Source organism: Meriones unguiculatus (genome assembly GCF_030254825.1).
Source record: "Meriones unguiculatus strain TT.TT164.6M chromosome 13 unlocalized genomic scaffold, Bangor_MerUng_6.1 Chr13_unordered_Contig_2907, whole genome shotgun sequence".
NCBI lineage: Eukaryota > Metazoa > Chordata > Mammalia > Rodentia > Muridae > Meriones > Meriones unguiculatus.
Genome location: NW_026843582.1, coordinates 745001 through 757374, shown reverse-complemented (window position 1 = coordinate 757374; position 12374 = coordinate 745001). Strand labels below are relative to the sequence as shown.

At 59.6% G+C, this 12374-nt stretch overlaps 1 protein-coding gene across 1 annotated transcript in view; it reads right to left on the bottom strand.

Annotated features, from left to right (window-relative positions):
* Nucleotides 1-3310: 3310 nt before the first annotated feature.
* The window catches only part of LOC132650550 (uncharacterized), a 15759-nt gene continuing 6695 nt past the window's right edge, over nt 3311-12374 (bottom strand). Inside the window, 4 exon segments of the mRNA XM_060375893.1 lie at nt 3311-6729; nt 6732-6887; nt 6890-7109; nt 9809-10077. Of these exon segments, the coding sequence (XP_060231876.1) occupies nt 3446-6729; nt 6732-6887; nt 6890-7109; nt 9809-10077 (3929 nt within the window). The 3' untranslated portion in view covers nt 3311-3445.

Below are 12374 nucleotides of genomic sequence, written 5' to 3'. Positions count from 1 at the left end.
GTGTGTCACACCCCAACCCCCGGCGTGCCCGGCCCCATGCGCGGCGGCCCAGCACGGCGAGGGCGGCGAGGAGCACGGCGCCGGCGAGGAGGCCGAGGAGGCCCCGGCGGGCGTCCCGGAGGCGGCATCCGGGACACGGGGTCGGGGTCACGCGTGTGGCGCGGGGGTCGGGGCACACTTCCGGTCCCCCGGGCCCCGGAAGCCGCGGCGGCGGATGAGCTCGCGGTAGTGCGCGGCCGCCGGCTTCAGCGCGAACCGGCCCCGCGCGCCGCGGTGGAAGCCCCAGGCCGGGGCCGCGTCGTCGTGCAAGGCCGAGGCGAAGAAGCCGCGCAGGTCCACGCCGTCCAGGAGCAGCGCTGCGGGGGCACACGAGTGTGAGCGGGTGAGTGTGAGCACGCGCGGGGCGAGTGTGAGCACACGCGGGGTGAGTGTGAGCGGGTGAGTGTGAGCACTCACGGGGTGAGTGTGAGCACACGCGGGGTGAGTGTGAGCACACGCGGGGTGAGTGTGAGCACACGCGGGGTGAGTGTGAGCACACGCGGGGTGAGTGTGAGCACACGCGGGGTGAGTGTGAGCGGGCGAGTGTGAGCACACGCCAGGGTGAGTGTGAGCACACATGGGTGTGAGCGGGCGAGTGTGAGCGGGTGAGTGTGAGCACACGCGGGGTTGAGTGTGAGCACACTGGGGGGGTGAGTGTGAGCACACGGGGGGTGAGTGTGAGCACACGGGGGGTGAGTGTGAGCACACGGGGGGTTGAGTGTGAGCACACGCGGGGTTGAGTGTGAGCACACGGGGGGTGAGTGTGAGCACATGCGGTCGAGTGTGAGCGGGCGAGTGTGAGCGGGTGAGTGTGAGCACACGGGGGGTTGAGTGTGAGCACACGGGGGTGAGTGTGAGCACACGGGGGGTGAGTGTGAGCACATGCAGGCGAGTGTGAGCGGGCGAGTGTGAGCAGGACACGGGTGGAGAGTTTGAGCTGGACACAGAGAGTGTGAGCAGGACACGCGTGGTGAGTGTGAGCGGGACACGGAGAGCGTGAGCGGGACACGCGTGTGAATGTCAGCGGGACACGCGTGTGAGTGTGAGCGGGACATGGAGAGCGTGAGCGGGACACGCGTGTGAGTGTGAGCAGGACACGAAGAGTGTGAACAGGACATGCGTGTGAGTGTGAGTGGGACACGGAGAGCGTGAGCAGGACACGCGTGTCAATGTGAGCGAGACATGCGTGTGAGTGTGAGCGGGACACGCGTGGTGAGTGTGAGCGGGAAACGGAGAGCGTGTGCGGGACACGCGTGTGAATGTCAGCGGGACACGCGTGTGAGTGTGAGCGGGACATGGAGAGCGTGAGCGGGACACGCGTGTGAGTGTGAGCAGGACACGAAGAGTGTGAACAGGACATGCGTGTGAGTGTGAGTGGGACACGGAGAGCGTGAGCAGGACACGCGTGTCAATGTGAGCGAGACATGCGTGTGAGTGTGAGCGGGACACGCGTGGTGAGTGTGAGCGGGAAACGGAGAGCGTGAGCGGGACACGCGTGTGAATGTCAGCGGGACACGCGTGTGAGTGTGAGCGGGACATGGAGAGCGTGAGCGGGACACGCGTGTGAGTGTGAGCTGGACACGAAGAGTGTGAACAGGACATGCGTGTGAGTGTGAGTGGGACACGGAGAGCGTGAGCAGGACACGCGTGTCAATGTGAGCGAGACATGCGTGTGAGTGTGAGCGGGACGCGCGTGGTGAGTGTGAACAGGGACACGGGTAAAGAGTGTGAACAGGAAACAAGCGGTGAGTGTGAGCAGGACACGGAGGTGAGTGTGAACAGGACACGGCGAGTGTGCGCAGGCGAGTGTGCACAGGCGAGGAGTGTGAACAGGCGGTGAGTGTGAACAGGCGATGAGTGTGAGCACGCGAGTGCGAAGTATGAACAGACGATGAGTGTGAGCACGCGAGTGCGAAGTATGAACAGACGATGAGTGTGAGCACGCGAGCGCGAACAGGCGATGAGTGTGAGCACGCGAGTGCGAACAGGCGATGAGTGTGAGCACGCGAGTGCGAAGTGTGAACAGGCGATGAGTGTGAGCACGCGCGTGCGAACAGGCGATGAGTGTGAGCAGGCGAGTGTGAACAGGCGATGAGTGTGAGCACGTGAGTGCGAAGTATGAACAGACGATGAGTGTGAGCAGGCGAGTGTGAACAGGCGATGAGTGTGAGCAGGCGAGTGTGAACAGGCGATGAGTGTGAGCACGCGAGTGTGAACAGGCGATGAGTGTGAGCACGTGAGTGCGAAGTGTGAACAGACGATGAGTGTGAGCAGGCGAGTGTGAACAGGCGATGAGTGTGAGCACGCGAGTGTGAACAGGCGATGAGTGTGAGCACGTGAGTGCGAAGTATGAACAGACGATGAGTGTGAGCAGGCGAGTGTGAACAGGCGATGAGTGTGAGCAGGCGAGTGTGAACAGGCGATGAGTGTGAGCACGCGAGTGTGAACAGGCGATGAGTGTGAGCACGTGAGTGCGAAGTGTGAACAGACGATGAGTGTGAGCAGGCGAGTGTGAACAGGCGATGAGTGTGAGCAGGCGAGTGCGAACAGGCGATGAGTGTGAGCACGCGAGCGCGAACAGGCGATGAGTGTGAGCAGGCGAGTGCGAACAGGCGATGAGTGTGAGCAGGCGAGCGCGAACAGGCGATGAGTGTGAGCAGGCGAGTGCGAACAGGCGATGAGTGTGAGCAGGTGAGCGCGAACAGGCGATGAGTGTGAGCACGCGAGCGCGAACAGGCGATGAGTGTGAGCACGCGAGCGCGAACAGGCGATGAGTGTGAGCAGGCGAGTGTGAACAGGCGATGAGTGTGAGCACGCGAGTGCGAACAGGCGATGAGTGTGCGCACGCGAGCGCGAACAGGCGATGAGTGTGAGCACGCGAGCGTGAACAGGCGATGAGTGTGAGCACGCGAGCGCGAACAGGCGATGAGTGTGAGCAGGCGAGCGCGAACAGGCGATGAGTGTGAGCACGCGAGTGCGAACAGGCGATGAGTGTGAGCACGCGAGCGCGAACAGGCGATGAGTGTGAGCACGCGAGCGCGAACAGGCGATGAGTGTGAGCACGCGAGTGCGAACAGGCGATGAGTGTGAGCACGCGAGTGTGAACAGGCGATGAGTGTGAGCAAGCGAGTGTGAACAGGCGATGAGTGTGAGCACGCGAGTGTGAACAGGCGATGAGTGTGCGCACGCTCGCGTGCTCACCCTTGAGCGCCTCGTTGACGTAGCCGCTCAGGTAGAGGCCGCGCGGCGCGTCCCTCCCCGTCCTCCCCGTCGCCGCCGTCCACGCCGCTGGCGGCCACGTACACGGGCGCGCGGCCGTACCGCGCCGTGAGCCACGTCAGCGCGCGCCGCAGCCCCCGCGGCACCACGGGCGCCCGGCGCGGGGAGCGCGGCCACGCGGCGTCGCTCAGCTCCAGGGGGGCCCGCGGGCACGCGCGTGTGCACGGCGGCCTGCACGCGCGTCGGCACGCTCGTCTGCGTGGCGATCTGCACCCTCGTTTGCATGCCTGTTTGCATGGCCGTTTGCGTGGCGATTTGCATGCTCATCGGCATCCTCGTTTGCATGCTCATCTGCATCCTCGTTTGCATGCTCATCTGCATCCTCATTTGCATGCTCATCTGCATGGCGATCTGCATCCTCGTTTGCATGCTTGTTTGCATGGCCATTTGCCTGGCGATTTGCATGCTCATCTGCATCCTCCTTTGCGTGGCCATTTTCATGCTGATTTGCATGGCGATTTGCATGCTCATCTGCATCCTCATTTGCGTGGCGATTTGCATGCTCATCTGCATCCTCCTTTGCATGGCGATTTGCATGCTCATCTGCATCCTCCTTTGCGTGGCCATTTTCATGCTGATTTGCATGGCGATTTGCATGCTCATCTGCATCCTCCTTTGCGTGGCGATTTGCATGGCGATTTGCATGCTCATCTGCATCCTCCTTTGCGTGGCCATTTTCATGGCGATTTGCATGCTGGTTTGCATCCCGATTTGTGCGGATATTTGCACGTCCATCCCTTCCCACAGCTTCCTCATTTGCATGCTCATCTGCATCCTCCTTTGCGTGGCCATTTTCATGGCGATTTGCATGCTGGTTTGCATCCCGCTTTGTGCGGCCATTTGCACGTCCATCCCTTCCCACAGCTTCCTCATTTGCATGCTCATCTGCATCCTCCTTTGCGTGGCCATTTTCATGCTGATTTGCATGGCGATTTGCATGTTCATCTGCATCCTCCTTTGTATGGCGATTTGCATGCTCATCTGCATCCTCCTTTGCGTGGCGATTTGCATGCTCATCTGCATCCTCGTTTGCGTGGCGATTTGCATGATGATTTGCATGCTCATCTGCATCCTCCTTTGCGTGGCCATTTTCATGGCGATTTGCATGCTCATCTGCATCCTCCTTTGCATGGCGATTTGCATGCTCATCTGCATCCTCCTTTGCATGGCGATTTGCATGCTCATCTGCATCCCCCTTTGCGTGGCCATTTTCATGCTGATTTGCATCCCGCTTTGTGCGGCCATTTGCACGTCCATCCCTTCCCACAGCTTCCTCATTTGCATGCTCATCTGCATCCTCCTTTGCATGGCGATTTGCATGCTCATCTGCATCCTCCTTTGCGTGGCCATTTTCATGGCGATTTGCATGTTCATCTGCATCCCCCTTTGCGTGTCCATTTTCATGGCGATTTGCATGCTGGTTTGCATCCCGATTTGTGCGGATATTTGCACGTCCATCCCTTCCCACAGCTTCCTCATTTGCATGCTCATCTGCATCCTCCTTTGCGTGGCCATTTTCATGGCGATTTGCATGCTGGTTTGCATCCCGCTTTGTGCGGCCATTTGCACGTCCATCCCTTCCCACAGCTTCCTCATTTGCATGCTCATCTGCATCCTCCTTTGCGTGGCCATTTTCATGCTGATTTGCATGGCGATTTGCATGTTCATCTGCATCCTCCTTTGTATGGCGATTTGCATGCTCATCTGCATCCTCCTTTGCGTGGCGATTTGCATGCTCATCTGCATCCTCGTTTGCGTGGCGATTTGCATGATGATTTGCATGCTCATCTGCATCCTCCTTTGCGTGGCCATTTTCATGGCGATTTGCATGCTCATCTGCATCCTCCTTTGCATGGCGATTTGCATGCTCATCTGCATCCTCCTTTGCATGGCGATTTGCATGCTCATCTGCATCCTCCTTTGCATGGCGATTTGCATGCTCATCTGCATCCCCCTTTGCGTGGCCATTTTCATGCTGATTTGCATCCCGCTTTGTGCGGCCATTTGCACGTCCATCCCTTCCCACAGCTTCCTCATTTGCATGCTCATCTGCATCCTCCTTTGCATGGCGATTTGCATGCTCATCTGCATCCTCCTTTGCGTGGCCATTTTCATGGCGATTTGCATGTTCATCTGCATCCCCCTTTGCGTGTCCATTTTCATGGCGATTTGCATGCTGGTTTGCATCCCGATTTGTGCGGATATTTGCACGTCCATCCCTTCCCACAGCTTCCTCATTTGCATGCTCATCTGCATCCTCCTTTGCATGGCGATTTGCATGCTCATCTGCATCCTCCTTTGCGTGGCCATTTTCATGGCGATTTGCATGTTCATCTGCATCCCCCTTTGCGTGTCCATTTTCATGGCGATTTGCATGCTGGTTTGCATCCCGCTTTGTGCGGCCATTTGCACGTCCTTCCCTTCCCACAGCTTCCTCATTTGCATGGCCATCTGCATCCTCATTTGCATGGTAGTTTGCATGTCTATTCGCACGGTGACTTGCATGCTCATTTGCATCCTGGCTTTCTACGTCCTGATGTGCGTGCTCATTTGCGTGGCCATTTGCATACTGATTTACATTCTGGTTTACACGGTCATCCCTTCCTCCTGCATCCTCATTTGCATGTTTATTTGCATTCTTATTTGCATGCTGATTTGCATCCCGGTTTGTGCGTCCATCCCTTCCTCCGGTGCCTTCATTTGTGTGTTCATTTGCATACAGATTTGCATCCTGGTTCACACGGCCATTTGCACGGCCCTCCCCTCCTCCTGAACCCTCATTTGCATGCTCATTTGCATGTTCGTTTGCATCCACATTTGCATGTCTATTTACATTCTCATTTGCATGCCCATCTGCATCCTCTTCTGCATGCACGCGCGCGTCCGTGTCCCCCGCGTCCTCGTCCCACGCGTCCCAGTCCCTCGCGGCCACCAGCGCGGTGCCGTAGTGCGCCACGGCGAGGAAGTCCACGGCCCCACGCACCAGCCCCCAGGTCCCCGCGCGTGAGCCGGGCAGCGTGACCCCCCACACGCGCCGCACCCTCTCCCGTGTCCTGCGTGGGTACCCGCCGTCGTCCTCTCCGTCCCCCCGCGCCCCAAACACGGGGTCCAGCATCCACGCCGCGTCCCTCTCCATCGCCGCCTGCGCCGCCTCCCGGTCCGCTCGCGACGGGGCCCACGCGGGCTCGGCCCAGTCGGCCCTGACCGCCAGCGACACGCGTCCGCCCTGCGCGGCCCGGAACCGCGCGTGGTAGAGCCTCCAGGCCAGGCCGTGGGCGCGCAGCATGTGCCGGGCCTCGCGCGGGGAGGTCGCGCGTGGGTCGGGCTCCCCCAGGGTCAGCCACGTCCTCACGGAGCCCCCCAGCGCGCGGAAGCACAGCCCCGCGTAGGCCGCGAAGGCCCGGGGCGCCCCGCGTGCCCCCACGCCCCGCGGGACGCGAGCGCGCGTGGCAGCCCCGCGCCCGGCTGCCACAGCGTCACCACGGGCTCCACGCCTGCCCGCGCCAGCTCCCCGGCCAGGCACGCGTAGAGGCGCAGCGCCCGCCCGTCCACGCGCGACGCGTCCCCCGCGGGAGCAGCGAGGCCCAGTCCAGCGCGAAGCGCATGTGCGTGACGCCCAACTCCGCGGCCAGCGACACGCGGAGGCGCACGGCGGACAGGTCCCCGCAGGACGGGGGACGGGGCGCGCGTGGGGGGATGGAGGCCGCGGGGATGAGCGTGAGCTGCCGGGTCCCGCGTGGGTCCCACAGGTAGACGGTGGGGTCGGGGGGCTGGGAGGGGGCGGAGTCCACCTGAGAGAGAGAGAGGGAGAGAGGGAGGGAGAGAGGGGGGAGAGAGGGAGAGGGAGGAGAGAGAGGGAGAGAGAGAGGGAGGAGAGAGATGGAGGAGAGAGAGGGAGAGGGAGAGAGAAAGGGAGAGAGAGGGAGAGAGAGAGGGAGGAGAGAGAGGGAGAGAGAGAGGGAGGAGAGAGATGGAGGAGAGAGAGAGAGGGAGAGAGAGAGGGAGAGAGGAAGAGAGAGAGGGAAAGAGAGAGAGAAGGGAGAGAGAGAGGGAGAGGGAGAGAGACGGAGGGAGAGGGAGGGAGGGAGAGAGAGGGAGAGAGGGAGAGGGAGAGAGAGAGAAAGGGAGAGAGAGGGAGAGAGAGAGAGACAAGGAGAGAGAGACAGAGAGAGGGAGAAAGAAAAAGAGAGATACAAAGAGAATGAAAGAGATAGAAAGGGAGAGAGAAATAAAGAGAAAGACCCAGAGAGAAAGAGAGACAGAAGACAGACAGAGAGAGAGAGAGGGAAAGAAAGAGAGAGATAGAAAGAGAATGAGAGAGAGCAAGGAAGAGAGAGGAAAGGGAAACAGAAAGAAAGAGAGAGAGCAAGAAAGAGAGAGGAAAGAGAAACAGAAAGAAAGAGAGAAAGTGAAAGAGACAGAAAGGGAGAGAGAAGCAAAGAGAGAAAGAGAAAGACATAGAGAAAGAGAGACAGAAATGGAGAAGGAGAGAAAGAAAAAGAGAAATAGAGAGAAAAAGAAAGGGAGGAGAAAGAGAGAGAAAGGAAAAAGAAAGAAAGAGAGAGAGAGTGAAAGAAAGGGAAAGACATAAAGGACAAAGAAAGAAAAGGAAGAGAAAGAGACAGAAAGAAAGAGAAAAAGAGAGAAAGAGAGACAGGGAGAAAGAAAGAGAAAAAGAGACAGAAAGGGAGAAAGAGAGAAAAAAGAGAAAAAGAAAGAGAAAAAGGAAAGAGAAAGGGAGAAAGAAAGGGAAAAAGAGAGAAAGAAAGAGAGAAAAGAGAAAGAAAAAGAGAGAGAGGGGGAGAAAGAAAGAGATAGAGAGAGAAATAGAGAGAAAGACAAAGGAAAGAAAGAGAGAGGAAGAGAAAGGGCGAGAGAGAGAAAGAGACAGCGAAAAAGAGAGAAAAGAGAGAAAGAAAGAACGAGAGAGAAAAGGAGAGACAGAGAGAAAAGAGAGAGAAAGGAGAGAGAGGGAGAAAGAGAGACAGAGAGAGAGAGAGAGAAGGAGAGACGGAGAGAGAGAAGGAGAGAGGGAGACAGGGAGAGAGAGAGAAGGATAGAGAGAGAGAGGGAGAGAGAGGGAGACAGGGAGAGAGAGAAGGAGAGAGACAGGGAGAGAGAGAAGGAGAGAGCACAGGTTAGCACCGGGCCAGGCTTGAACCCGCAGAGGGAGACCCCCAGGACAAAGCCAGGCCGGGGCCTGTGGGCGGGGCCTAGAGAGTGGGAGGGCTGTGCGCTGTGGGCGGGTCCTGGTGACCTGAGGGCGGGTCGTGAGGGCTGTGGGCGTGTCCTGAGGGCTAAGGGCGGGGCTGGTGGCCTGTGGGCGGGGCCTACTGAGAAGCAAAATGGCTTATGGGAGGGGCGTGGCCTCATGAGGTGGATAGCCACGCCCATCGAAATGACTGAGCAGGAGGGGGCGTGGCCTCCTGAGAAGGAAAATGGCAGAGAGGAGGGGGCAAGGCCTTCTCTGGGAGAAAATGGCGGAGGGGAAGAGGCGGGGCCTTCTGAGAAGGAAAATGGCTGAGAGGAGGGGGCGTGGCGTTCTCTGGGAGAAAATGGCAGTGTGGGAGGGGCGGGGCCTCCTGAGTTAGGGGGAAAATGGCGGAAAGGAGGGGGTGGGGCCTCCTGAGTGAAGGGGAAAATGGCAGAAAGGAGGGGCGTGGCCTCTTGAGTGAGGGGAAAAATGGCGGAGAGAAAGGGGGCGTGGCCTCATGAGGTGGAAAATCTCAGAGTGGGAAGGGGCGGGGCGTGAGGAGGGGAAAATGGCTGACGGGGGAGGGCGTGGCCTCCTGAGTGAGGGGGAAAATGGCTGAGCGGGAGGGGGCGGGGCCTTCTCAGAAGGAAAATGGCTGAGAGGAGGGGGCGTGGCCCTCTCTGGGAGAAAATGGCGGTGTGGGAGGGGGCGGGCCTCCTGAGTAAGGGCGATATGGCACAGCGAGAGGGGGCGTGGCCTTCTAAGTGGGAGGAAAATGGCTGAGCAGGAGAGGGCGTGGCCTCCTGAGTGAGTGGGAATATGGCGGAGAGGAGGGGGCGGGGCATTCTGAGAAGGAAAATGGCTGAGTGGAGGGGGCGTGGCCTTCTCTGGGAGAAAATGGCGGTGTGGGAGGGGGCGTGGCCTCTGAGTGAAGGGGAAAATGGCGGAGAGGAGGGGGCGTGGCCTCCTAAGTAAGGGGAAAAATGGTGGAGAGAAAGGGGGCGTGGCCCCATGAGGTGGAAAATCTCAGAGTGGGAAGGGGCGGGGCGTGAGGAGGGGAAATGGCTGACGGGAGAGGGCGTGGCCTCCTGAGTGAGAAGGAAAATGGCGGAGCGAGAGGGGGCGGGACCTTCTCTGGGAGGAAATGGCGGTGTGGGAGGGGGCGTGGCCTCGGAGTGAGGGGAAAAAATGGCGGAAAGGAGGGGGCGTGGCCTCCTGAGTGAGGGGGAAAATGGCGGAGCGGGAGGGGGCGGGGCGTGTGGAGGGGCGTGTCCCGGGGAGGGGGCGGGGCCTCACCGGCACGAGCCCGTCGACCACGCCCCAGGCGAAGCCGCAGGGAAAGTGGCTGCGCAGGGGGCGGAGCTCGGGGCGGGTCGGGAAGCCGCGGTCGCGGAGCAGCTTCCGGTAGAGCGCGGCCGAGGCCTTGGGCGCGGGCGGGGCGTCGGCGCGCCGGAAGTCGACGTGGAACAGGCCGCGCCGGACGCCGCGTCCACGGAGCCGCTCGGGCGCGTCCAGGAGCGCAGAGGCCGTGAAGCCGACGACGTCGACGCCGTCCAGCAAGATGGCTGCCGGGGGCGGGGCGAGAGGAGGGGAAAATGGCTGCCGGGGACGGGGCGGGAGGACGGGAAAATGGCTGCCGGGGGCGGGATAGAAGAGGGAAAAATGGCGGAGCAAGAGGAAGAGGGCGGTGCGTGAGGAGGGGGAAAATGGCTGCCGGGGGGCGGGGCGTGAGGAGGGGGCAGGGCGTGAGGTGAGGAAAATGGCTGCCTGGAAGCTGGGCGTGAGGAGGGGAAAATGGCTGCCGGGGGGCGGGGCGTGAGGAGGGGAAAATGGCTGCCGGGGGCGGGGCGTGAGGAGAAAAAAATGGCTGCCGGGGGTGGGGTGTGAGGACGGGGCAGGGCGTGAGGACGGGAAAATGGCGGAGCAAGAGGAGGAGGGGAAATGGCGGACCGGAAGAAGGGGGCGGGACGTGAGGAGGGGAAAATGGCGGAGCAGAAGGAGGCGGGGCTTCCTGAGGCTTCTCCTCCTTCTTCTCTTCCTCCTCCTTCTCTTCCTCCTCCTCATCCTTCTTCTCATCCTCCTTCTTCTCCTCCTTCTCCTTGTCCTCCTCCTCTTCCTCCTTCTCCTTCTCCTTCTTCTCCTTCTTCTCCTTCTCCTCCTCCTCCTCCTCTTCCTCCTCCTTCTCCTCCTTCTTCTCCTCCTTCTCCTCCTCATCCTCCTCCTCCTTCTCCTCCTCCTCGTCCTCCTTCTCCTCCTCCTCCTCCTCCTTCTCCTCCTCCTTCTTCTTCTCCTTCTCCTCCTTCTCCTCCTCCTCCTCTTCTTCCTCCTCCTTCTCCTCCTTCTCCTCCTCCTCCTCTTCTTCCTCCTCCTTCTCCTCCTTCTCCTCCTCCTCCTTCTCCTCCTTCTCCTCCTCCTCCTCCCCCCTCCTCCTCCTCGTGGACGTGGGGAGGGGAGGACTCGGCAGACCTGGGGCTGAGGATTAATTCAGCTTTGGCTGCTTTTCTCTCTCTAAGTGAAAATTCCTTTGGGCTTCGGATTCACTTGCTCTAGGGTGTTTGGGAGGCAAAACCTTGTGGGGGATCGTCACGTTCTCCTCTCTCTTCCTTCCTCCCTCCTTCCTTCCCTCCCTTCTTCCCCTCCCTTCTTCCTTCCTTCCTTCCTCCTTCCTTCCTTCCTTCCTTCCTTCCCTCCTTCCTTCCTTCCCTCCTTCCTTCCTTCCCTCCTTCCTTCCTTCCTTCCCTCCTTCCTTCCCTCCTTCCTTCCTTCCCTCCCTCCTTCCTTCCTTCCTTCCCTCCTTCCTTCCTTCCCTCCCTCCTTCCTTCCTTCCCTCCTTCCTTCCCTCTTTCCCTCCCTCTCTCCCTTTTCCCTTCCCTACTCCCTTCCCTCCTTCCTTCCTTCCTTCCTTCCTTCCTTCCCTCCTTCCTTCCCTCCCTCCCTCCTTCCTTCCCTCCTTCCTTCCTTCCCTCCTTCCTTCCCACCTTCCTTCCTTCCTTCCTCCTTCCTTCCTTCCCTCCTTCCTTCCTTCCTTCCCTCCTTCCTTCCTTCACTCCCTCCCTCCCTCCCTCCTTCCTTCCTTCCTTCCTGAGGGAGATGGCCACGCCCATCTGAATATGACTGATGAGGAGGGGGAGTGGCCCCTCAGGTGGAAACCCACGCCCATCAAAGTGGCTGAGGAGGGGCGTGGCCGAGCGCCCTGATTGGTGCAGCACCCCGTGGGCGTGGCCTCCCTCCCTGATTTGCGCCACCTTCCTTCCTTCCCTCCTTCCTTCCTTCCTTCCCTCCTTCCTTCCTTCCCTCCTTCCTTCCCACCTTCCTTCTTTCCTTCCCTCCTTCCTTCCTTCCTTCCTTCCCTCCTTCCTTCCCTCCTTCCTTCCTTCCTTCCTTCCTTCCTTCCTTCCTTTCTTCCTTTTTTCCTTCCCTCCTTCCTTCCTTCCCTCCCTCCTTCCTTCCTTCCTTCCTTCCTTCCCTCCTTCCTTCCTTCCGTCCCTCCCTCCTTCCTTCCCTCCTTCCTTCCTTCCCTCCTACCTTCCTTCCTTCCCTTCTTCCTTTCTTTCTTCCTTCCCTCCTTCCCTCCTTCCTTCCTTCCCTCCTTCCTTCCCTCCTTCCTTCCTTTCTTCCTTCCCTCCTTCCTTCCTTCCTTCCTTCCCTCCTTCCTTCCTTCCTTCCTTCCTTCCTTTCTTCCTTTTTTCCTTCCCTCCTTCCTTCCTTCCCTCCCTCCTTCCTTCCTTCCTTCCTTCCCTCCTTCCTTCCTTCCGTCCCTCCTTCCTTCCTTCCCTCCTTCCTTCCTTCCCTCCTTCCTTCCCACCTTCCTTCCTTCCTTCCTTCCCTTCTTCCTTTCTTTCTTCCTTCCCTCCTTCCCTCC